The sequence below is a fragment of the Tenrec ecaudatus genome, chromosome 8 (genome assembly GCF_050624435.1).
Source record: "Tenrec ecaudatus isolate mTenEca1 chromosome 8, mTenEca1.hap1, whole genome shotgun sequence".
Classification (NCBI taxonomy): domain Eukaryota; kingdom Metazoa; phylum Chordata; class Mammalia; order Afrosoricida; family Tenrecidae; genus Tenrec; species Tenrec ecaudatus.
The window spans coordinates 111864874-111891359 of NC_134537.1; the positions used below are offsets into that span (position 1 = coordinate 111864874).

At 41.7% G+C, this 26486-nt stretch overlaps 1 protein-coding gene across 1 annotated transcript in view; it reads right to left on the bottom strand.

The window, feature by feature from the left end:
• ERI1 (exoribonuclease 1) overlaps positions 1-26486 on the bottom strand; it is a 31979-nt gene that overhangs the window by 2480 nt on the left and 3013 nt on the right. The window contains exons 2-6 of the mRNA XM_075556741.1: positions 24221-24399; positions 22660-22870; positions 17973-18056; positions 17161-17270; positions 10658-10772 (exon numbers count right to left, since the gene is read on the bottom strand). Coding sequence (XP_075412856.1) covers positions 10658-10772; positions 17161-17270; positions 17973-18056; positions 22660-22870; positions 24221-24399 — 699 coding nt within the window. The remainder of the gene's footprint in view (positions 1-10657; positions 10773-17160; positions 17271-17972; positions 18057-22659; positions 22871-24220; positions 24400-26486) is intronic.

Here is a 26486-nt window from a genome sequence, read left to right on the forward strand (position 1 = left end):
CTCTGCACTCCCCTCCTTCACAATGATATGTTTTTTTTTTGGTTCTTTGATACCTAATACCTGATCCCATAAACACCTCGTGATCACAGAGGCTGGTGTGCTTCTTCCATGTGGGCTTTGTTGCTTCTCAGCTAAATGACCACTTGTTTATCTTCAAGCCTTTAAGATCTCAGATACTGTATCTTTTGATAGCTGGGCACCATCAGCTTTCTTCACCACATTTGCTTATGCACCCACTTTGTCTTCAGCGATCGTGCCAGGAAGGTGAGCATCATGGAATGCCAGTTTAATAGAACAAAGTGTTTACATTGAGAGAGTACTTGAGTAGAGGTCCAATGTCCATCTTCTACCTTAATACTAAATCTATAAATATATGCACATAGATCTATTTCCCTATTGTCGTATATATTTTTACCTATGTACATGCCTGTATTTAGACCTCTATAAATGCCATTTGCCTCCAAGTTCTTTTTACTTTCCTCTATTTACATTTACTTTCCTCTTGTCCCACTATCATGCTCAGCCTTCATTTGGGTTTCAGTAATTACTCTCGGTTACATTGCCCTTGATCAAGCCCTACCAGGCTTCCTACACCCTCCTTCGCCATCAATTTTGGATCACTGTTGTTCCCTTGTCACTGGGTTTGTTAACACCACTCCTTTCCTCCCCCTCCCCCTCTCCCATGTCCTCCTAAAACCATTGTCCCTGCTGTTTACTCCTCCAGAATTTTTATCCCGTCTATTTTATCTAGATAGACCTACAGAGATAATATGCATAAAAACAAGACAGAGCAAAACAAAGCAACAAAACAAAACAAAACAACAAAAAAACAGTGACCAAAACAAAAAGAAAAGTCTGTAAATAGTTCAAGATCTGTTTGTTGACCTTTAGGAGTGTTTTCCGATTGAGTCTAATGGGGTGCCATGCCCTAGCCCTAAAGTCTATTTTTGGTATTCCCTCAGGACTTCCTTCCTCTGCTCCCCTGGCTGTTCTGTTGCACACCCTAGTGTTTCTCCTTGGTGTGGTGGAGTCAGATCGGGCACAATTCCCACACTATGCTTCCAGTGTTGTTCCCTGTAGGGCTATGGGTCAGTGAGAAGTTGTCATCTTACCTCTAGAACCTGCCCATCTTGTTACATGCGGGCCCTCCTGTAAAGTACATGTATGCCCTGTTAAGAGAATCCATTCACTCTCTCATGATCTGCATCTGAAGAGGTGAGCCCTGGCATGCCTTTTGTCTGCTGTCTTTCCTTTACCCTTCAATTACACAACTGCCCCTTAGGATCCATTCGGTTTTGGCTTTCCACCAAAAAGCACCAGAAAAATGTACTTTAAACATAATCATTTTCATCTCTTTTTACTCTTAAAACTTTCTCTTTCTCTTTATATCACTCTTTACCTTTATATATAATTCCAAGCATTCTATCACTATTATAGGCAGACAGGTTAGTGGAGAATCAATTTATGGGTATAAATTACGAGTGAAACGACTCTGAGTGAAGGCCGCAAAAGGTTTGTTGTGGGCAAAGAATAACTTTTAATACATTAGACTATGTGACTGATTTCCACTATGAGCAAGTCTTGTTGCTCACTTTTATTGGGTTTTAGATAAGGCTTCATTACTGCCTACCAAAAACCTGTCATTTTTATAAAGCTCCAAACATACTCAGCAAAACTTGGATTGACCATTAAAAAAAAAAAACCCACCACCAAGCCTGTTGCTGTCAATTCATTCCAACTCGCAGGGACTACAAAAGAGGAGACCTGCCCCACCAGGGGCCACGGCTGTGATCTTGAACCGCTGGCCTGCAATGAGCAGCTGACCGCGTCTAGCCCCTGGATCACCACAGGGCTCCTGATTTCACTGGTAGGCACTATCATTCCCTTTTTGCTTGTTTGCTTGAACGGGGAAGAACAGTGGATGCTACCACCCAAGAGAAATGTCAGTCCAGAGAAGAAAACTAAAAATGGAAACCAATGCACAATCCTCCAATTACTTTTTATATCAGTATTCCCTTGGATTCAGACAGAACTAGTTACACTGGTTTCACTGAAACTGTTCACACAAGGAACAATACACACACTGCTGTTGTTGAGTGTCCAGTCCATTCTGACTCGCAGGGACCTATAGGATAAGCACAAGTGCCCTCAAAGGTTTCCTAGGCGGAAATCTCTATGGGGGCACACTGCCAGGTGCTTTCTCCCAATGAGCTTCAGAGAACCAACCTTTCCGCCAGCAACCCAGCCCTTATCCACTGTACCACCAACCCTCCTTTTCTAGAGACATACACATGTGTATAATGTACATGGTGAGTAAGAGTACGGACATGGCAAGCAAGCCCTGCTCTTACACAACGTTTGCGGGAGAACATTGACAGGAAGCTGCCAAAAAGTCAAGCCAGGTTCTGAAAAGATCTATTGCAGACAGCAGACGGATATTGACTGGAAGAGAATACTAGGAAGATGTTTACTTGTGCTTTATTGATTATGCAAAGACATTCAACTGTGTGGACCACAAGTTGTGGATAACATTGTCAAGAACGGGAATTCAGAATACTAAGTTACGCTCATGCACCACCTGTACAAAGACCAAGAGGAAGTCATTCAAGCCAAACAGAGTATGACTGCATGATGAAAGATGCAGAAAGGTTTGTGTCATGGCTGTATTCTTTCACCATACTTACTTCATCTGTAGCATGAGACATTAATCTGAGAACCTGACAGAAAACCATATATATAATACGAAGAAGAATGTGGCAGTAGAAGTGTAGCAAAGTTCCTTAAGAAACCTTCCAGAAGGAGATGGCACACCTCGCTTACTGAAAGCCAAGAGCAGCTGAAGCAGTGGTGAAAGCAAAAAGCTCTAACCTTCAGTAGGGATCACAGCTCCGCAGAAAGAACCCCAACCCCCTCCATTAGACAAGGAAGCAGCACAGCGATAAAGAGAGGAGAGAATGAAGCTCTCGGAATTCTCTTTCCACTCGGAACCACGCATACCAACAGAGGCAGCAGTCACAAAATTACACAGCACACTGCACCGAGTGAATCTCACATACGTGTTTAAAAGAAATGACGGCACTTTGAGGACTAGGGTGCGCGTGATCGAAACCATGCTATTTTCTATCACCTCATGTGCACGCAAAAGTCAGACAGCAAATAAAAAAAAGAGCTGGTATTTTCCAATTATGGTGTTGAATAATATTGAATAGACCACAGAATCCCAAAAGAACAAACAAATCTGTCTTGGAAGAAGTAGGACAGATTGCTTCTTAGAAGTAGGGATGGCGAGACTTTGCCATGCACTTTGCAGGGACCCGTGCCTGGAGAAGGCCATGGCGTTTTGTAAAGCGGGTCATCGGAAAAGAAGGGGCCCTCCAATGAGAGACTGACAGAGTGGTTATAACAAGGGGCTCGAAGCCAGAAACACCGGAAGCCTGGCAGTGCTGTATTCTGTTGCACATGTATTGTAATTAGATAAATGAACCAACAATATACTACACAAAGGGATTCTCTCTTTCCAAAATTATGCTCCCCATACCTTATTTCTTCTTAAGGAACACTGCTGGCACCGTTGGGTAGGTACTGGGCTGCTAACTGCAAGTTCAGCAGTTCAAATCTGTCAGCCATTCCCTGGAAGGAAAAATGAGGCTATCTGCTGCAGGAAAGAGCCACAGCCTCGGTTCAAACCCAAGCCCCTCTTCACTAGAGCAAGATGAGGCTGCCCGCTCTGGTAAACGCTGACAGTCGTGGAGACAAAAACTAAGGAGCAGCTCCACTCCCCACCACAGGGCCAGTGAGTCTGCATCAGCTTGATGGCAAAGGTGTGATGTGGGTTCACCTTTTCTTGCTCCTGGCTGACCAGAATGCAGCAGTGGACAGGATTTCACAGAGCCGTAGACAATCAGAAAGCAATCTTCTTTCTGAAGATGGGATTTGCATCCACTTGTATATCACTATCTTCCTGCTATTTCTGCAGTTGCTCTCACCTATGCAGCTGGTCAATCTAAACTTTGGTAAATGTGAACTGAAGTGAATTATGAAGAGGGTGCCCCAGGAGTTAAGTAGTCAGCTGCTAGGTGAATGACTGGCGGTTTGAACACCCCAGAACTCACTAACTCAGGGGGGAAAAGATGTGGTAGTCTAAGAGAACGGATTTGACAATGACCCTGCAGGATAGGGTGAACCTAGTCCACGGGGTTCCCCAGGCTGTCCACAGCTCACGGAGTGGCAGGGGGATCTGAACAGCTATCTTTTGGTCAGCAGCCTAGAACGAGGGCCCCTTATACAGACAGCCTCAGAGAATGTACAAGGTACTTACGTAGATATCGTAGATAAATGACGAGAAACAGTGTTGATTATCTTAAAGGTTACTGGAATTTCAAAGCTAGCAAAATAAAGTTTATGCTTAAAAATTCACCTAACAAAAATGATCAGGATGCAAATTATTTAAGCGTAAAACTTATTGCCCACAAAAGTCTTAAGCTGAGGAGAATTTAATAATGCCAGCAAGTACAACATGAGTAAAATGCTAAGACAAAATGCAGAAGGAGAAAGTAAAAGGCTCTCGTTCTGGAACATTAAAATACGCCAACATATTGGTGACATGGCACTGATGCCAAGGAGGTTTGGAAGATAATCTGAAAATAACGGCTTTTTTATCCTATCTGTCCTGTTAACAGAGTTTTACCAACAATGGCATGCTGTCATATTCGAAAGAATTACAAAGGACAAAATTGAAAAAGCATTTTCTGCCGCAAAGAAGATATATTTCTGCCCTATCAAAGATAGGCACTTTAATTTAAAGAGAGGGGACCCTGACAGTGACACAGCACACAGCTTTCTTCAGAGAAGCAGCGACAATCACGAGCATACAATGAGATGCATGCTTTCAAACCACATGATTCCGAGACCAAGAGCTAAAACCTACTTCCCTGCTGGCATTCGTGTGTGGGGGGCTGGCTGGTGTGGACACACGTTTTCAAGTTCTAGGGGCCCTTGGAGACTTAGGAGAAACTACTGGATTGACTGGGAAACCCATACTCAGTTCTGTAAGAACTCCCAGCCTGCCTTCCAAAGTGCTCTATCATTGTGCATTCCCAGCCAGAATGCAACTGTTCTGAGGTCATGTCACTACTTTGGACATCCTCTCCCTGAAAAAGGAATCCTGCTTAGAAGAGGGTCAGCAAACCAGGAAGGGCTCCAAAGAGATGGACTGGCACAGTGACTGCCACAATGAACTCAAATACCATTCTGAGGGGGTGCAATGCTGAGCGGTTCCGTCCCATTACAGAGGGTCATTACGAGGTGGACACAACTCAAGGACACTTAACAATAGGTACGTAGTAGCACCTCACCGATTTGACTACAAACCTACCTAATGCACATATGATGGAAAGGATTCTTTACATGCTTAATGAGTTATATGTACGTAGCACTTCGGTAAGGTTCTGGTCAGATCACTGAAAATACTTTCCCCAGTACCTATGCAGCATGGCTTCACTTTGTCTTTTCATATATATATATATATATATATATATATATATATATATATATATATATATATGTGTGTGTGTGTGTGTGTGTGTGTATTTCACAAAGGGTAAGCTATGAATTTTTAAGTTTACTTAAAATGACAAGAAAAAAGGCCAGTGGATGTCAGAAGAGTCTTTGAAACTTGTTCTTGAACATGAATAGCTAAAGCCAATGGAAGCAAAGAAGTAAAAACTGAACAGATATTTTCAAAGGGCAGCTTTCATGAAGAAAAGGTATAATAAAACGTGATTCTTCACAAAGAAAATACTCTTTCACGAAGAAAAAGTATTATAAAATGTGCAAAGATCTGGCATTAAAACACCGATAGGAAAAACAAGATCAGCATATCTCAAGCTGAAAGAACTGAAGAAAAAATTCAAGCCTCGAGTGGTACTATTGACAGATTCTACAGGCAAACCATTGAACGGTGCAGGAAGCATCACAGCAGGATGAAAGGAGACACAGTCGTTGTACCCAAAAGAATTAATTGGCATTCAATCACTCAAGAACTGATGGTACTGATGGAAGAAGTCCAAATTGCCCTGAAGGAAAACAAAGCTCCAGGAACTGAAGAAATAACAATTAATATACTGCAACAAATTAATAAAGTACTGGAAGCACTCACTCATTATGTCAGAAATTTGGAAGACAGCTACTTAGCTGACCAACTGGAAGAGATCCCTATTTGTGTGCCTCCCAAAGAAAGCAGGGAAATTACCAAATCTCACCAGCATCAAATATAAGTAACACTTTGCTGAACTCAACAATGGTTGCAGCAGTGTATCGGGGAGCTATCTGAAATTCAAGGAAGATTCAGAAGAGAAGATGGAATGTGGGATATCGCTGCTGATGTCAGATGGGTGTTAGCTGAAAACAGGACACAAGAAAAATGCTGATTTGTGTTTCCTTGACAACGCAACGCATTTGACTGTGCATCATAACAAAACTTGTTATAAAGCTTCAATGACTGGGGAAGCTATTCACTTGAATTTTGTTAAAAATTTTACATTATCCCTGATCTCAAAATCATTTTCTCTATGGCACAAAGATATCTGTTATAAAGGCCCCCTAACAAGACTAAGACGAGGGTATGACTGAGAGAATGTGTTTACAGCCATCCACTGATCAGAGACATGTTTAAACCTGTTTCTGGAATCCAAGTTGCGATGCTTTTTGCCTGATCTTCACATTACTGATTGCATTCTAGTCGATATCTATTATGAAGAGAGAGAAGTGACACACACACAGTGGGGGAGGAGCATGAAAGGGTTGGCTAATAAACTGCAAAAACATCTACTCAAAAGAGCACTGACAGCGTCGTTATATACTATTATACCTACAACTTTCTGATCACACTGATGTGAGCTACAGGTAATTTTTATGAGCTAGATGACATAAATACAGAAGAGGGATGCACACGTCGGAGTAAATCACAAGACTTGCTGTGAGGAGTCAAGTCCATTCTGACTCAAAGCAACCCTTTGTACAATAGAAGGGAACACTGCCGGCCCCCGCACCATTCTTATCATTCTTATGTTTGAGCTTATTGCTGTAGCCATGGTATCGATGTGGTGGATAACATAACATACATCTAGCAAAAATGACTATAGGAAATGTATAGAAAAATTAGTCAATTTCTTTAAAAAATAAAGTCACATAGGAAACACACAAAAAGGAGCACTGGTCACACCATGGATTAGGCACAAGGTACAAGCTATAAGTTCAAACCCACCAGTCACTTCCAGAAAAAAGATGAAGCTGTCTGCTCCCATAAGGATTTAGTGGCAGGACCCCTAAGGAGCTCTAGGATGGCAATGGAAAAACAGAGCAAAAGAGATGGAAAGGAAATTTATGTATAAGAAATTTAAGAGGCAATTCAACCAATTACCAATATATAGATATTATTCTGCTCCAAACATACAGTAATATTTATCCTTATAATCATTAATGTTATAAAACTTGTCAGTTTTTCCAGGCATGGTGACAGATTTGTAAAGAGTCCTGTCTTCTGAAGACATATAATGAAGTGTTTATTGATGAGGTAACCTCAGCGATCTGCATCAGAATCATCAGGAAACAAAAAGGTACACGAGTTTAGAACAAAACAAAGTTGACTGTGAGTTTTGGAGGAAAAAAAAATCACAAAATAAGCGAAAAGCTAAATCCATATATGAAAACACAAATACAACCAGATGACTAATATTCAAAATGAAGATATTCAATAATGCATACAAAATGAGCTCGACTCATGGATTAGCAGGCAAATGTAAATTAAAATTTCAATTATGCTACAAGGCATATAAAATATAAACATAGAGTTAGTGATAACAAAACTGTTTGGAGAGAAAATGGTAGAATGTCTTCTATGTTACTGAAGTTGGTAGCAACTTATCTCAGAATGTTGTTAGTAAAAACTCAAGAAAGTAGTATTAGCCAGCTTACTGGCCTGAACCACACATCACCCTCTCGATGCAAATCTTAAAAACCACTTCAACAGAGGAGACCTCACCTCGCCTGGGGTCCGATTCTCAAGCAAGGGAGGGAGAAGACCATGTGTCGTCACCATACACCACTGTGCTAGGTCATGGGATGTACACATACATCGTAAAGCCATAAAGAAAAACAAAGGCATGATCATGACAGGACAAATCCTGGCTAGCTCTAGGGAAAGAGGAGGGGCTTCAGCTGTGTAGGAGTGAAGTGTGCCTGACCCAAGCCAGGGTATTTTTAATAGCCTCAGCAGCATGTGAAAGGTGGACAGTGAGGAAGGGAGGGAGGGAGGAAGGAAAGAAGGAAGGAAGGAAGGAAGGAAGGAAGGAAGGAAGGATTGATGCATTTCAATGACAGTAGTGGGGAAGAATATTTAAAGTACCATGGACTGCCAAAAACAAATACATCGATCTTGGAAGTATAGCAGAATGCTTCTTAGAGGCCAGGACAGCAAGACTTTGTGTCGTGTACTTTGTCGTCAGGAGAGACCAGTCCCTGGAGAAGGACATCGAGCTTGGTACGGTCCAGGGGCAGTGAAAGAGAGGAAGGCCCTCAATGAGACGGGCAGACAGCGATTGTACTAATGGGCTCCAACCTAAGAATAAATGTGCCGATGACACAAGACCACCATGTGGTGCTTCGCTCTCCTGTACTCCACAGCGCTGACAACAGTGATTCAAAGCTATTACGTGTGAACCACCTGTTCAAGTCCACCACTCGTATGCATATTTCTCAGTTTATAAAAGCGTTATTAAAAACAAAACAAAATGCACTCCACCCCATTCTCCCCGACACAACCATGTTTTTCAGGAACAGCACCTATTCTCATAAAAGGACCACAGATTCACTTCACCACAAAGCAGCAGTAAAAGGGAACGATGACAATCCTGACAGTCCAGCAAAGGAAAGCCCTTGGGAAGCCACTGTAAGAGTCTGACTGGAGACTAATGGGCAATAAAGGAGCCAGTTATTCAATCTGAAGAAAGCTCGTGAGCATTCTGCATAGTCCTAAGAATATAAACACTCAATTCTGGGTTGACTGGGCTAGGAAGTGGGCTATATGAGAAAGACGCAGGGAGGGGCAGCCAGGCAGGAGAGGAGGTTTAACAGAGCTAAACCTTTCCTTTCTACAGCAGTGCAAGAAGTATCTAAAATACCAGAACAACTACAAACATGCAACAAACAAGCATGAAGCCTTGGTGCATAAATGGTTAAGTGCTTGGTTACTGACCAGAGGGTCAGTGGCAGTTCAAGCCCACCCCGCTGTGCTAAGGACAGACTCTGTGGTCTACTTCCATCAACATCACAGCCAAGGAAAGTCAGGGCAGTTCTCCTGTCAGATGGTGTCAGGAGTTGAAATCAACCTATGTTGCGTCGATGCACACAAGGTAAATATTAAACAGGCAAAAACAAAAATTTCACAGTATCTTCCTCAGAAGACTAGGAACCAGAACTGGTAAAGACTGTACTAGGAGACACTGTACTATTTGAAAAATCCCTATGCATCGTATAAATTAAATTTTTAAATGAATTTTTAAAAGGTAGACAATTCAAAAATTAAAGGTTTACTTTAAGAAAAAATAGAAAAGGGGCAGTTAGTGGAGATGATTTGTGTAATTGTTATAGAAGAAAGCACATACATTAAATAACTACAATTTGAGAGGTTTGTCACAGGTCATATTCATTTAATTTGTCTAAATAGCTTCAGTAAGAAAAATGAAGTAAGATTCTTAGCAAATCTCAACTAATTACTGAAAAGTAACTGATTATATGTCCTATGCAGTAGGCTGTTGTGGTAGTTATATAACCATTTAATAATTTGAGAAGGGTGTAGGGGTGGAGTCTAGTCTGTCAATCAGATCATAGCCAATGAGGCCTCTGTGTAGGCATGGCCTTCTAAGAATCCTGGGAACTCCTGGATTTCCTCCTTGGTGGCGGGACAGACTCTCTGCTCACTCCCTGGAGACGTTACAGCGGACAAGACACAGAACTATGCTAGTGCCCAGAACTAGAGAAGCCACATGGACCTACCCTGATGCAATCAGACCTCTGAAGCCAGGGAAACCATGAAGAGACCCCTGCCAGTGCTGAGATGCTCACACCACTGGATCCAAAGACTTTCTACCCGCTGGTCTCTGATCGCTCTACACTAGGTGTCACTGCATGTGTTGCAGGAGTCTGAAGAGGACTTTATAGATTGTTATCGGACAGATGGGTTAATATAGGACTTACGGACTTGTTCTGGACTGGGGTGGGATGTTTTCTCAATGTCCAACTGCTCTTGTATGTAAACCTCTCTTATATACATGTGCGTGTGTATGAATTCTTTCGCCAGTCAGCCCAAACAACACAGCTGTGATCCACATGGCCGACAACTCAAAACCACGAGTTGCTTGTCAGGAGAAAAAAACATGGCTTTCTACTCCTATAAACAACTCTCTCTGGAACTCACAGGGACAGTTCTACCTGTCTTACAGGTTTGCTATGAGCTTGGTATCGGCTTGATGGCAGTGAATGAGGATTTTGTTTGATTTCTATGGAAAGAACTTGGTAAATCACAACTTAATCTGCATGCAGAACATAATACATTTATCAGTTAGAAAGGAGTAAAATCAGTAAATTTTGCACATTTTACCTTGTAAAAGTTTCCGTATGACTTTCGGATATTGATCCACTCTTTGGCAAAGGGAGGATATCCGAGGCTGCTGAGTTGGCACTGAATGTTCAAGAACTTACTCATATCCCATGACCTTGTAATTAAAAGACAATGGGGGGGGAGGGTTGAAGGATACAATAAATTCCATTGTTATTTCAAATTATCATCTTAAATCATTCTAGGTTTTATGAATTTTCGTGTCAGTTGTCATTCTCACATTGACACACAACACCAGGCTGATAAAATTAACCTCGAATTTCCTAAAGGACTCATGGTAGAAAAATAAAATTTTTTTCTAATCACATAAAACTAGAAGTTGGCTATATTAAACTGATTCTGATTAGGTTCTCCCTGACTGATTTTATGGCTCTGATGAGTTATGTTGGTGTTTATCTTGTCAAGTATTTTTTCATAATTCTAAAATAATCGTTTCCTACTTTACTTTCAAAGCTAGCTATCACATAGGTCTTTGTGGTCGTCTGCTTTGAAATAAAACAAAGCAAAACAAAACTTTGTTAGGTGCCATCAGGTTGGTTCAGAGAATGAAAGAGCTCCCGCTCCATCCTCACAAGTGCTGTTTGAGCCACTGTTGCAGCCCCTGTCGATCTATACTGTCCTGTCTTCCTTTTAAAAATCATTTTATTAGGGGTTCATACAACTCTCATCACAATCCACATACACCCATCCATTGTGTAAAGCACATTTGTACATTCATTGCCCTCATCATTCTCTAACCATTTGCTCTCCACTTAAGCCCCTGGCATCAGGTCCTTATTTTTCCCCTCCCTCCCCACTCCCCTCTCCCTCATGAACCCTTGATAGTTCATATTTTGTCATATCTTACACTGTCCTATGTCTCCCTTCACCCACTTTTCGGTTGTCCGTCCCCCAGGAAGGAGGTCACATAGATCCTTGTAATCAGTTCCCCCTTTCCAACACACCCTCCCGGTATCACCTCTCATGAATGGTCATTAAGGGATCATCTACCCTGGATTCCCTGTTTCCAATTCCTATCTGTACCAGTGTACATCCTCTGGTCTACCCAGATTTGTAAGGTAGAATTGGGATCATGAAAGTGGGGAGGGGGAGGAAGCATTTAGGAACTAAAGTTGTATGTTTCATCCTTGTTACATTGCACCCTCACTGGCTCCGCGACCCTTCCTTAAGGGGAAGTTCAACTGCCTACAGATGGGCTTTGGGTCTCCACTCCATACTCCCCCTCATTCACACTGATATGATTTTTCTGTTCTGATGATGCTTGATACCTGATCCCTTCAACACCTCATGATCACACAGGCTGGTGTGCTTCTTCCATGTGGGTTTTGTTGCTTCTGAGCTAGATGGCCACTTGTTTACCTTCAAGCCTTTAAGACCCCAGACACTATACCTTTTGATAGCCTGGCACCATCAGCTTTCTTCACCCCATTTGCTTATGCATCCATTTGTCTTCAGCAACTACATCGGGGAGGTGAGCACACAATGATATGAGTTTTTGTTCTTTGGGTTAACTGATCCCTTTGGCACCTCGTGGTCACACAGGCTGGTGTGCTTCTTCCATGTGGGCTTTGTTGCTTCTGAGCTCGATGGCCGCTGTTTATCTTCAAGCCTTTAGAGTCTTCCTCTTCTTTGCTGCCCGTTACTTTACCATGCGTGAGGTCCTTCTCCAGGAACTTTTTCCTATCACATGACCAAAAACATGAGATGAAGTCTTCCCATCTTCACTTCTAAGCAGCAGCATGGCTGTACTTTGTCCAACGCAGGTGTGTTTGTCCTTGTGGCAGTCTGTGGTACTTCCAATGTTCAGCAGCACTGTAATCCAAATGCATCAACTTCTGTCGTCCTGATTCAGTGCAAATATCACACACATATGAATAATAATACCAAGGCATGGATCAGGCGCACTTTGTCAAAGAAACACCCTTTCTTTTCAACAAGAGGTTGTGGGCAGATTTGTCAGTGCAATGCATCATTTAATCTCTTGACTGCTGCTTGTGGATCCAAGCAAAATAAAATCTTTGACAATCTTTTCTCTATCATGATGTTATCTATTGGTCAAGTTGTGAGGACTGTGCTTTTCTTTACATTGAGTTGTAATCCACACTGAAGGCTACAGCACTTGATTGATCTTAATTAGCAAGTATTTCAAGTCCTCCTCACTCTCAGCAAGCAAGGTTGTGTCATCTGCCTATTACAGGTTGTCAATCAACCTTCCTCCAATTCTCACACTGCATTCTTCCTCAGTTTCTATGTTACTTGCTCAGCACACAGATCGAATCAATATGATGAAAGGAGAAAACCCTAATGCATACCGTTCCTGATTTTAATCATGGAGTAGTCCCTTGTTCTACTCCACAACTGCCTCTTAGAAGTTCCACATGAGCACAAGTAAGTGTTCTGGAATTCCTGATCTTCTCAAGTATGATACAGTCCAAACCGCTAACTACTTGGTTCATATCCAACAAAACACAAGTAAACATATTTCTGGTATTTTCTGCTTACAGTCGAGTTCTGAGATCAACCAGGATATCCCCCGCTTTATGTCCTCTCCTGAATCCAGCCTGAATTTCTGGCAGATGTCAATGTATTGCTGCAACCATTGTTAGATGACCTTCAGTGACCCGTATGTGTGAAATTAATGATACTGTTCTATAATTTACACTCTGTTGTGTCACTTTTCTTTGGAATGGGTACCAGTGCAGATCTCTTCTAGTCGTTTGGCTAAGTACCTGTCTTCCAAATTTCTTGGCATAAACCATTGAGTGCTTCCAGTATTTCTTCATCTTAGAACATTTCAATTGGTATTTTATCAATCCCTGTAGCTTTATTTTTGCTAATAATTTCAGTGCAACTTGGGACTTGTTCCTTCAGTACCATGCTACCTCCTGATATGGTTGAAAGTCAACCAGCTGTTTGGCACAGTGATTCTCTATGTTCTTCCCACCCTCCTTTGATGCTTCTTGCATCATCCGGTACTTTGCCCACAAGATGTTTCAATGTTACAACTCCAGGCTTGAATTATTTTCTTGAGTTGAGTTTAAGACATGCTGAGGATGTCCTTCCATCAGGCATTCTAACTCTAGGAAAGTGTGCTTTTCATTATGATAATTTGTCTTCTTGAGCTGCCTTTTGAAATGTTCTATTCAGTTCTTTAGTTTCATTTTTCTGTCTCTTCCGATATCTACTTTGATCTTTCTTTCCTTTGTAATGACTTTTTGATTTCTTCTTGTATAATTACTATAAGACATCCCACAGCCCATCAGGTCTCTGTCATTAGTGTTTAGACCAGCGGTTCTCAACCTTCCCCATGCTGTGACCCTTTAATACAGTGCCTCATGTTGTGGTGACCCCCAACCAAAAATTATTTTCGTTCCTTCATAACTGTAATTTTGCTGTTATAAATTGGGCAACCCCTGTGGAAGGGTCATTTGACCCACAGGTTGAAAATCGCTGGTTAGAGCATCAAACCTGTTCTTGAGGTGTTCTTGAATTTCAGGTCAGATATACTTAAGGTTGTACTTTGGCTCTTGTGGGATTGTTTCATTTTCTTCAGCTTCACCCTTAACTTATATATGAACAAGTAATGGTCTTCTCCACAGCCCCTGGCTTGGCTTTAAGCTGCTGATACTGAGCTTCTCCGTTGTCTCTTCCCACAGCTGTGGTCCATTTGATCTCTGTGTATTTCAAATGGACAATTCCACATGTATCACCTTTTGTATTGCTGAAAATAGTTATAGGCGATAGGTCTTGAAAATTCTATCATGCAATCTCTGGCTTTGTTTTGTCACCAAGTACATATTGTCCAACTACTGTTCCGTCTTGTTTCCAATTTTAGCATTCCAATGACCAATAATTATCAATGCATTTTGAATGCATGCTTGATCAATTTCTGACCAAGATATTGGTAAAACTCTTCAATTTCCTTATTAGTTTCAGTGGTGATGCATACGTTTGAAACATAACTGGAAGTTAGTGGTCTGTGGTGATGACACTGGAAGCCGTGTCACCAGCACTGTACAATACCAGCAGTCAGCCGAGGTGAACAGCTTTCAAAACGGCCTCAGACCAAACAGACCGCGGAGGAGGAAAAGGCTACCAACTTCAGAGGAATTAACACCAAGAACCTCTGGGTAACACAGGGAAACCTTGAAAGACAAAACAACTCCTGGTTATCAAGTAGTCGGTCAACTTGGATGAATAGGCAGAACAGTGACTGTGTAATGCAGAAACTGTGTTGGTTTAAACAGTTTTTTCCTTGGCAAGAACAGGACGAATAATGGCAAGTGAAATTAGTGCCTTTAGCAGCCAAAACAGTCCTCAGTTCAGTTGGTGTACTGGTGTCCAGAGTACTTTCCATTTGTAGATGAAGAGAATTTCAAACGAGTGTCTGCTTCAGGATTCTATTGCCTTTCTGCATTTTAAATATTCTCTCAGGCAACTACCATCTAGCCTGAGCTGCTTGCCTAATCTATCTAAAAAGTTCTGGAATTATCAACTGTTGTTACTAATGATCTGATTGCAAAATTGTATGGAGTTTAAAAAAATCTCTCCCAGTACAGGCAGTTTTTCCACTTGGATAGGAGCATCTCTCATTTTTGTTTAAATACAACAGCAAGTTTCTACAGGTTCCATCAATATTTTCTAAACTTACTTCTATAATAAAATACTATAAAAGTTTTAAAATGTAATTCTGATGTAATTATTTTATTCTTATTGTATCAACAACCTCTAAATCCTCTACGTAGGTGATAATTCATGCTTAGAATTTGTCCATTATTTAACACAAAAGTTTTCTAGGACTTTCTTTGACTTTCTTAAAATATGTCTTGACTGTCTTAAAATAATGTCTATAATCCTGGCTTTAATCTATCTATCTCTCTCTCTATCTATCTTTCCTTCCTTTCTTTCATTTTTCATTTAGCTGCCAATACAAATGATCCTATTCATAGTGACTGTAAGATCTCAGGGGGGAAAGAGTGAATATGATTTATAATGTCTAGGGTAACACATAAGACAGACATTGAATAAAATAAAGATATAGTTAGAATAAAAACCTTTCAGTAGAGAAAAGAAAAAGCACATAGGAAAAAAAAGATAAATCATGGTAAAATTGTGGCCCAGCCTGGCTGGAATAAAACAAGCAAGGAGTCCAAGGATCCAAAAAGATCTGTGTTAAATTATGGCTTTAGTTAAATTTGTAACTAAGTAGAAACAGGTACCCATGATTCTTCCTTCGTTTTGATTGGTTTCACCCCTTTCTAGGAGAACTGTTGTTTCCTCCATCAGAGTCCATTTATTTTAAGTGTCTTGAGCATTTCTTCCTGGCAGCAGGGTGGCCACGGGGTTCTTACTAAGCCTTACTGTAACGCATGAAAAGAGCGAGCCCTGGTGACACAGAATACACGCTGAGTTTACAGACTAGCAGTGTCAACTCACTAGCGGCTTCTCAGGAGAACGAAGCTGTCCTGTGACAAAGATGTACAGCCCGGGAAACCCTATACGGAGTCACTGTGAGTCAGAATCTACTCAGTAGCAATGAGCTCTGGTTTCCAGTGCAAACGGTGCCCTAGGAGAAAAGCACCAGGACGCTAACCGAGAAGTTAACACTTCAAGCCCAGAGAGAGATGAGGCAGACTGCTTCCACACAGACTGATGACCACAGAACCCTGAAGAGTGGCTCCACTTTGTCCTGTAGCGTCACTGAGTCAGAGTTCATGTGTGGCAGTGGGTTTGGTTTTGGTTTAGTTCAAGACAAGCCTAGGAGTCTTTTCAGTGATTTAAAAGCAGCATCTGCAGCAAGTGGGAAGGTGATTGTGACAGAATGTGTTGGAGCAGGGGCTGGTCCAATTGCTACAAAGTGAGGGCAAGCTTACATATTAAGAGCCAGTTCCAGTGGTCAACAAGCCTAACTTACCTAGATTGGACGTTTGTAAACCTGAGACTCACATTAATACTGGCAGTTGGATTACATTAACAGGTAGGTGGGGTTCAACTTTGAAAGCCAAGAAAAAGAGTTTGCACATTTTTAAAAATCAATAAAGTATCCTGATATGAGTGTTAGGAAAGCCATTTTATTTTTATATATGACTCTAGGATCCTCTAGTCATGTAGAGCTCTGTTTCTCCTTTTATCCTGGGGATTTAGAATTTAAGGAGTAATGTGAAAGGAACATGTTGGTCTCCTATTGGTCTGATGATGCGGTGGTTATGACACCTGACTTCTCTCCAAAAAACGGCTGTCAGTTCATACCTTCCATTTGCTCTGGGGGAGAAATACGTGGTCATCTGCTTCCTGACAGACTCACAGCCTTAGAAACACGCTCAGGGAGTGCGCCGCTGTCCCTACGGTCGCTATGGGTCAGAATGGACTCTTCAGCAGTGAGTGCGATGGAGCAAGCAAATCATATTCCTTGTGGCTACTCTAAAAGTTAAATGATAGGCATCTTAAAAGACAGATGAAAAAGCTTACGTTTTCTGGCTACTTACCCATCTGTTAGTATAGAATATTTATACTTTGTTCCCAATTCCTTTAATCTCATCCAGTCAATTACTTTTTTCAGTACCTGAGGGAAGGTATCTGCTCTGTCTACCTGATCCTGAGGATATAAAAATAAAGCATAAAAAGCAAGGAAGTTACACGTAATCTTACAAAAGACTCAAATGTTAGATAAAGGTGAACAGTAAGAAACAGTATTGTTTATCTTCATAATGTTCCTTGATCTGGATCCACTGGAAGTTTCGTTTGTAAGATAACTAAGAGTTATTTCTAGCCAAACATTAGGCTTGCTTTCAATCACAGTACAAAAGCCCAGCACCAAGGTCTAAGATCATCCCATGTGGTTCTTCTTCTCAAGGCCTCCACCTAGTGGCATGCTGACTTTCCAGAGTGAAGACACGGAAATTCTCTTCCAAATCATAAGCTTTCACACCCTCACACTGTCTCCCAGTCTTGAATCTCATACTTCTCCACACTATGATACATGACACCGCAGGGACTGCTCTTCCTAAAATGCACACCGCACTGCCCTCCTACTTAAAAGCCTCCAGAGACTCCCCAAGGCTCCCAGCAAAGAAGACACCTCAGAGCCTCTGAGAGCTGCCTCGTCTCTTCTACAGCTCTATTGTCACCACTGTCTTACTCTCCCCCACACTGGAGCCATCCTGAACCATGCCCAGTTCTACCACTTCACATCTGCATGTCCCGTCATTCTTTCGAGCACCACCCCATTGCTTCGTTGTATAACTGCTCACCCCCAAGACTATCCCATGCCAGAGAAAAAAGAGCAGAGAATGACAACCTGAGTGATTCCAGTGAGATTGATGCAGAAATCCGAAAGTTGTGTGTTAATCTCTGGTTTCACATACTGCTGAAATGTATCTTCCTACAAGGGAAAGAAGTAGCAAATTAAAGCATTTTACATGGCTGACACACGGCAAATTCAGTTACATAAAGCTATTAATACAAGGGGATTTCAAAAAGTTCGTGGAAAAACTCCATTAACTTTCAGTTCAATTTTCCTGGAAACTGTTTGAACACATCTTGTAGATGCTTAGGCACAGACTTTTTCTCAGAATTTTAACAATTTAAAGATATTTCTCTGCCTGGAACACATTCTTTTTAATAATGAAATTAAAACATACATGTTATACATAGTTTAACACTTTTAAAGATAAAGCAAATGTCTGAAGGAAGTCTACAAACAAAAATTTTGATTGGTATTTTCCTAAGGAGAAAAATGCTGGTAATTTTGTTCATAAGATCTCTAAAACGATGAAACCTTTTAATGTAACCTCTCATGAGACAAAAAAAAATTTAAAAAAGAAAACCAATTATCCAAATGAGATGTGTAATATGACCCATCAATAAAATATATTTGTATAATGTAACAAAAAAAAGAAAACCAATTATTATGAAGAAATACCAATCTTAGGTAGAGAGGTAAATTAGATCCAGATTACTGCTCTCTGATTTACTCCTGGAAAGTACTTCTATTTTTATATGAAGATTTTGCTGAGTTAAATTTTGAATAGTCAAAATTTGAGCAAATGATGTGTAATGATTTACAGGTGTGTTTTAATGGTCATTTTAAAACTCTTAAAAAAGTCTTCATTCTTTCTTTCTTATACTAACCTCAGAAACAATTTTGAAAATGACATTAAGGCCAGTATTGTTATTATCATCAGGCTCAAAACAGGACCAAGTGTTTTCATGTAGTCCAATACAGCCAGACTATCCCAGAGCACCCTAAATTTCATTTTAAAAGTTAAGGGCAATGCCGAGGCATAAAGAGAAAGAGTAGCTGTCAATCTGAGATAAAGAATCAAAGAATACTCTTTGTAGCAGAAGATAAAGTAAATGTTTGTATGCCCCCCTCAAAAAAATTTTGTACTCTACTAATCTAATAAACAGGTCAATTGTAAATGGAGACTAGAATTACAAAGGAGCAAAACTAAAGACAAGCAAAGAACATCATTTGAACTTTAAAAATTAGATATTTACTAGATACAACTCAGGGAAGAAAAAGAAAATTCATTTTCTTAAACTGTATGAAATTTATATCCTTTTAAGTATCACTATTTTGTTTTATAATTTTAAATGAAAATATTTTGTAAAAGACATTCTTTACCATTATAAGCAGCTGACAGTAAACATAACATGTTAATAAAAATTATCCACAATTTAATACTCTCAAAAGTATGATACTTTAGAGAACTATTCATTCAATGACCAAATAGTTACATATTAAGTTGAAATAATAGTGCTATTAAAAAGAGAACGGGAGAAATAGAGCAGGCAAGGAGGCTCAGACACTGAGTGGGGGGCGGGGTGTTCCAGCTACACTATTAACTAGGGTAAACAGGCAGGCTTCATTCAGGTGAGATTTAAGGTCGGCTGAAAGAAAGGAAGTGAATTCACTAGCAGGCTTTCTGGAGAACAGGACCTAGAGCAAAAGTCTGGGGATGGGGGTGGGGGGGCATGGCTCAGTTTTTGAGAAACAGGAAAGCCAAGCCGCCATGGCTAGTGAGCATTAGGGAAGAAATCCCAAGAAAAAGAAAAATAAGAAAGCAAGCAGCCAGGGGTGTTTAAAGAGGCCGATTATATAGGAAAATGGCTTTTACCCCACATCAAATGGAGGTATTTTTCAGGGTTTAGAAGAGAGAAGTGTCCTGATCTGCTTTCTATCTTTAAAGGAATGCCCTGCCTACTATGCTGAGAAGTAGCTTTAGGGGGCCACGGGCAGAAACAAAGTTAGATGGAATCTGAGTGTAGTGACTGCAGAAGAAGGCTCAGGCTCTCACGAGTCAGGGTACTGTGTGGAGCGAGGGAGGGCAGGGAGGGTAGGGGCTAGGTGGATCCTGGAAGCACAGCCAAACAGAGGTCACTGAGGATCTGGGTGTAGGATGTGAGAGAACAGTGACGTCACGGATGAGTGTGTAGAAAGATCAAACTGTCAACGTTGAGCCAAGGAAAGGTGAAGACCGAACAGAAAAGAGGCAAGTTATGTTTTGGACACGTTGTGTTCTAAATGTTTGTGGAAATTTTCAAGTAGAGATGTTCTGAAAGCAGTCTGGATTTAGGACATGTTTGGGCCAGGTTCAGACCATGCAACCACTTCCCCTAGCTCTCCCAAAAGGTAGCCTGCTGCACTGTTTGGCCCCTTCCCCCCACCTCTCAAGGCCAAAGCTGGACTGCGCAGTCCCTGCCTCCAGCATTCCAACGAGCTTATCTCTCCAGCCGGGTCTGTACAGCCCCTTCCCTCAGTGTTCCGGGATGATTTGCTCACAGACCACATCCTGACTCAGACCCTGCAACTGCTGCACCAGAAGGCCTCCTTCCCCTATCAGTGCATAGGTCCTTGGCTCAAGCCCTATATGTGTCCCACTGCCAGGCACGATTTCCCTGACCTAACTTGTTGGGTCTCGGAACCTGCCTGGGGGCTCAAGATGCCCTGTCCTTCTCTGCTCTCCCTTCCCTCCCAGGGTTCTTTCCCTGTCTCAATAAAAGCTTTCCCAACTTCACATTCCTGACTAAATTCTATCTCTATTCTATGCCTCCGTCTCCAACCTCTCATCTTGGTGCCAAAAGACCTGCGGCTGACGGGAGGGGCCTCTGTGCCACCTCGGCCTCCCTCTAGCAGGTGCACAGCCCCATCTTCTGTCTCCAGCCTCTCAGGACAGATGTCCAGGATAGATATACTTTTGGAGGTCATCAATACAAGAATTTGTTAAAGGTGAGGAACCAGATGAGATCATCAGGGAGAGGATGCTGTAAAGACAGGGCCGAGGGTGAGCTGCTCATCCAGTATTAGAACGTTAGCGAGGAGAGAAGGGGTCAGCAAAGGAAATTGATCCAGGTCAAAAGAATGAAGCATATTGGCAAGCACTACAAAGTATTTTAAGAAGCAACTCGTCAATTTTGCTACAGCTTTTAAGGTGGGCTGCTAATCCCAAAGTCAGCAGTTCTAAACCACCAGCCACTTCATGAAGAATGATGGGGCTTCCTTAAAGAGACAGTCTCTGAAACCCACAGGGACAGGTCTGCCCTGTCCTATGGAGTCCCCGAGTTGGCACCAACACGACCCTGAGGAATGGTTCCAGTGGAGCCATGCGAGGAACACGTAAGCTCAATGAAGTGAAGCGCAGGTGGTGTGGGTTTAAGAGGGAAGAGGGGGTGATGGGAGACTTGGAAATGGATAGGGGTGATAACCGCTCGGCAGGAATGGGCATAACCAGTGTCACGGAAAGGAAAGGGGAGAGAACGGGAGAAAACCAATCACCTCTGTCCAAGAAGTGTGTTGCAAAGAGGAACTGAGGGGGATGTAGAATCAAGGGAAGGTTTTCAAAGGTGTGAAAAAACAGCATATCTGCATGTGATGAGAACAAGCAAGCAGTGAACAATAAACCACTACTATCCATCTAACTGAGGGTGGATTGGTACAACAAAGTCTTCTGAATAAGAGAGGGGAAGTGGAACTGAAAAGTTATGGAAGATTTGGCTTCATAACTGTCATATTCTCATTAATAAATTCATGTCATTAATTTATTGACTTAATCTAATTTAGACTGAGAAATCTTATAAAACGAGTAAGCATATAACTAAGAGAGGCTCTGAAGAGCCCTAAGAAACGCCTGCACTTTAGTGCAGGAAGCTTTTTCATCCATATCCCCAGTGTGTTGGCGGCATCTCAGGGTATCACAGATATGACAGCTGATGAGATGCTACCGGACCCTGGATCAGACTTTACAAGGAATGTAATATTCTTCTGGTCCAGGGATTGATTCCCTGCGATGACTCCCTGAACTAATAAAGCACTGACACCAAGTATCTATAGTGCACATTTTATGTCGCAGAAGTTAAGGTTATGTAAGTCATTTTCCACATAAATGCCCCATCATATGCTTTCTGGAGTAAATTCTAGAAACATGACCAGTGCTAGGTTGAATGGTGTCTTCTGTAAATTATCTTTCTTATGGATCAAAGCTCACATTACAGCAGTGGTTCTCAATTCTAACAGTACATTAAAACCAACCTGGAAACGAATGGTAATAATTAAAAGTTTAAACAATCTGACACCAGGGCACTTCCACAAAGCTCATTGGAATCAGGACAGAAGCACAAGCATTAGTACTTAACTCCGTAGGTAGGAAATGATGAAGTCTGGCCAGGTATGTGTTCTAAGCTAACTAACACTAAAATTTTAGCTTCTGGAAAGAAACAAAGACTCTAAAAGCTATCACATTACAGCTTTTCTATTACCAAGTGGACACACCACCAAAAAATACACAAACTCATTACTGTTCAGACTCCGAGCAACCCAAGAGGGCACATTGACCCGCCCCATAACGTTTCAGAGCTCGCAGCACTCGCAGAAATGGAGTGCCACATCTTTCTCCTGCAACGTGACCAGTGGGTTCAAACCACCCTCCTTTGCAACAAGTGCAAGTTGCTGCAAAAGATAAAGTCAAACTCTAAAATTCACTTACTATTTCTAAGGTATGAGTATTTAGTAAGACAACAGGAAACTCAATGATTTCATGTATGAACTCCGGCGGGTTACCCTCTTCACATGTTGCTTCGAAGTCAATAATACAAATATAATCATAGTAACTGCTGGCACAACTGTCTTCTTTCAACATCAGCTTCTGTTTCTTACAATAATTTTTTAGCCTCTTCTTTAGTACATCTTTTACTCCTCTAAGGAAAAACAAGGAAAAAAATGGAGGGTGAATTTTATATTTAATAATTTAAACTCTTACCTGCTAGGTGAACACTGGCTGTCACCTCCCACTGTAGCACACATCAGGTAAAATAAATGCACAGAAAGCAAGATTCCAAGTACAGTCAGTAAAAAGCTAATTAAGTTATACTGATCCAAATGGGACGATTGTCTCAAATGTAAACTTAAGATGGTGAGAAAATTAGTATCCAGATTTTTTTTCACAAGGAAGAACCATTTCACTTTAGGATGAGCATTTTCTCCTCCCCCATTATTACTTTTTAAGCCAAAGCCTTGTTAGCATCGACACTTACGTGGCCATATTACCTTACAGGAGGGAGCTTCAAAAAGCTTGTAGAAAATTCCAGTAGCTTTTAATTCCATGTGATTTGTTTCGAAAGATATACACGCTGGCTATACAGCAACACCGCCAAAGACACGGTGTGCACTATCAATATGCAGACATTAGACTAGAGGACCTGGCACAGTCGTGGGCGACATGCTGGACTGACTGCTAACTGAAAGGACAATGCTTCAAACGCAGCAGCTGCTCTGCAGAGGAAAGACAAGGCTGTTTTCTTCCACAAAGCTTTTCAGCCTTGGAGTTTACAGCCTAACTTTACCCTGTCCTGCAGGGTCTCGGAAATCGCTCGACAGCAAAGGGTTAGTGAATGACTTTTTGCATGATCTGGTTTAAAACAAGCCGACTTTATAATAACAGGAGCCCTGCTATTAGAGTGCTGTAGGTGCTTCGTGTTGGGTCGCAATCCCCAAGGTGAGCCGTTTGAAAATACCAGGTGTCCCTCAAAAGAAAGACAGGACTTTCTACTCCCGTTCAGTTAGTCTCGGAAACTCACTGGGGCAGTTCTACCTGCCTTGCAGGATCACCATTGTCAGAATCGATTCTGTGGCAGTGAGTTTGGTGTTGTTGTTTTTTTAATGGAATCCATAAAAGGGGCCAAAAGAACGTGTTCAATCTCATTAAAATGAAAAGAAATTGAAAAATAGGATGTAACTACCATCAAGCAACTGAGCAACTCAACAATAGAGAGAGAGAGAGAGACAGACAGACAGACTTAGGGTGAGTAGACACAGAGAGCCCTATACAAATTGCTGATGGATCTTTAAACATTCAGACTTTGACTCGGTAATCGTGCTCTTGTCATCTCACCAGAGGTGCACACAGAGAATGCTGTGCAGAGAGGACTATTACAGCATCAATGGCTTCATTAACGTCATTTACGGGGAATTTTTCTCTCGTGTTTTCAAGATTTTCTAGGATAAATTCATAGTACTTTTATATTCTGTAAAAATTATTTCTGAATTACCTGGTTTCAAGCTTGAACTCTGAGAGTTTAGCTCTGAGTTCTTCCTTGCTCATTCGATTAATACAGCCATTGGTAAAGGCAATTTCTTTGTAAATCGGGTCACTGAAAGCACTCGCATTGGAACCAGAGCATTCTGTTCCTTTTGTTCCTTGGCCATCAAGTCTGCATCGCGGCTTTCTCTACAAACAAAAGAGGCAGAATATGGTTTGCAATTAGTATAAACATCTTAAAGATTTTGCACTATGGGGGTCTTGTCTTGCTTCATGTTAAATGAAAAGCAGTCCCTGCAGCCAATGGAGGGAGTGCAGGAGGAAGAAGATATAAACTCAAGATACAGACAGCCTGCCCTGTCTGATTCCACCCAGGAGCACTGTCAGAGCCCCCAGCCCTGGGCTCCAGCTGACCACCAACCAGCTACACGGCTAGCAACACTCCTCGCGAGCCTCGATCTTCAGTCTCCCTATCGATAAAACAAAGTATAGGCATGAGGTAATAAGCACTGGTCGTGCAGCAGTTAAGTGCTTGGTGGCTAACTGACAGGTAGGTGACGAGTTTACCAGATGCTCCAAGGTGGAGAGAAGTGTCAGGCAATCTGTTTCTGCACAGACTCCAGCCTTGAACAGGATGGGGATGTTTTGCTGGGCCTCACAGGGTTGTTGTGAATAGTCAAGTCTCTAGCATATACCAAGAAAAATGGTAAACAGTATTTGGGCAATAATATTGTAAGGATTAAATGAGATTCTGTATGTCAGGCTTCTAATACCATGTCTATGGAGGCTATTAATAAATTAGCTTTACTTATTACCATGACAAAACATCCTAAAGAGGGCAGCATGTCAATCTAGTTCAAAACTGAAGGGCCCAAGACAGAGAAGGAAATGAAGACAATTTCAGAAGTCAAAGTGCTGGGTATACATACACCAGTTCTTCAGAACCACAGACCCTCAATGACATGGCTGGTGGTGGCCACCACAAAGGGTTCAAACAGAACAACCATGAGGATGGCACCAAGGAGACAGTGTTTTGTTCGAGTACGTGATCTTCGCCAAGAGGCAGAGAAGCGATGTGTTTTGTTCTCCTGTAGGATGAGTCCAAACGACTCAATGGCACCAAACGAAAACATCCACCATGGAGCGCTCTGGCAGTAATCTAAATGTTGATGCTGCTGCAAACTGATTCAGTGGCTTTGGGGAAGAAAAAACAAGTTATCTGTCCCCATAGAGCAGCGGTTCTCAACCTGTGGGTTGTGACCCTTTTGGGGGGCCAAATGACCCTTTCACAGGGGTTGCCTAATTCACAACAGTAGCAAAATTACAGTGATGAGGTAGCAATGAAAATAATTTTCTGGTTGGGGGTCACCACGACATGAGGAAATGTATGAAAGGGTCACGGCATGAGGAAGGTAGGGAACCGCTGCCCTAGATTTTGCAGTCTAGTAAACCCAATGGAGCGGCCTCCTCTTATCACACGGGGTCATTGTGAGTCTGAATCAAGGTGGCAGCACACAGCAACAACAAATTCTAGTACACACAGTTTTCCTCTTTCCTTAAGTCAACACTTATAGATTAAGAAAACCATGATTAAGTTCTATATACTCTACCCAACCCACTGCTGTTCAGTCAATTCTGACTCACAGTGACCAAGCAGGGCAGAGTAGACTTGCTCCATAGGATTCCCAAGGCTACAAATCCTTACAGAAGCAAATGGTCACATCTTTCCCTCACAATGCATTTGTGATGGGTTCGTCTCACACACTTTGGGCATGTAATCAACAAGGGCCAGTCCCTGGAGAAGGATATTATGCTTGGTAAAATATAAGCTCAGGGAAAAAAGAAGCTCAGTGAGATGGACTGACCCAGCGGCTACCGACATAACACAAGTATGACAATATTTGCAGGACTAGGCAGGGTTCCATCTATTCGGTTACACAGTCACACAGACTCACTAGCAGCCAGAACTGGCACGAAGGCACCTAATCACAACAAAGTGAGTCATACTGTACCACACTGGCCCTATGTGAACATGGGTTATGAGTAATTATAGATTAGGGACACACAGGAGAAGGCTGCATGCAGTCCTGGACACACAATGGATTTTGATGGCTCAGTCCCCAGTGACCCTCCCAAATGCCAGGTTACACTAATGATTTCCAAAGAGTGTTCAAGCCAATGTACTACGGACCAGATGAAATATCATAAATTCCACAAAACATATTAGCTTAACTAAAAACACAAATTGGCACTGGCATCCTCCCCAGAGTCTCTCT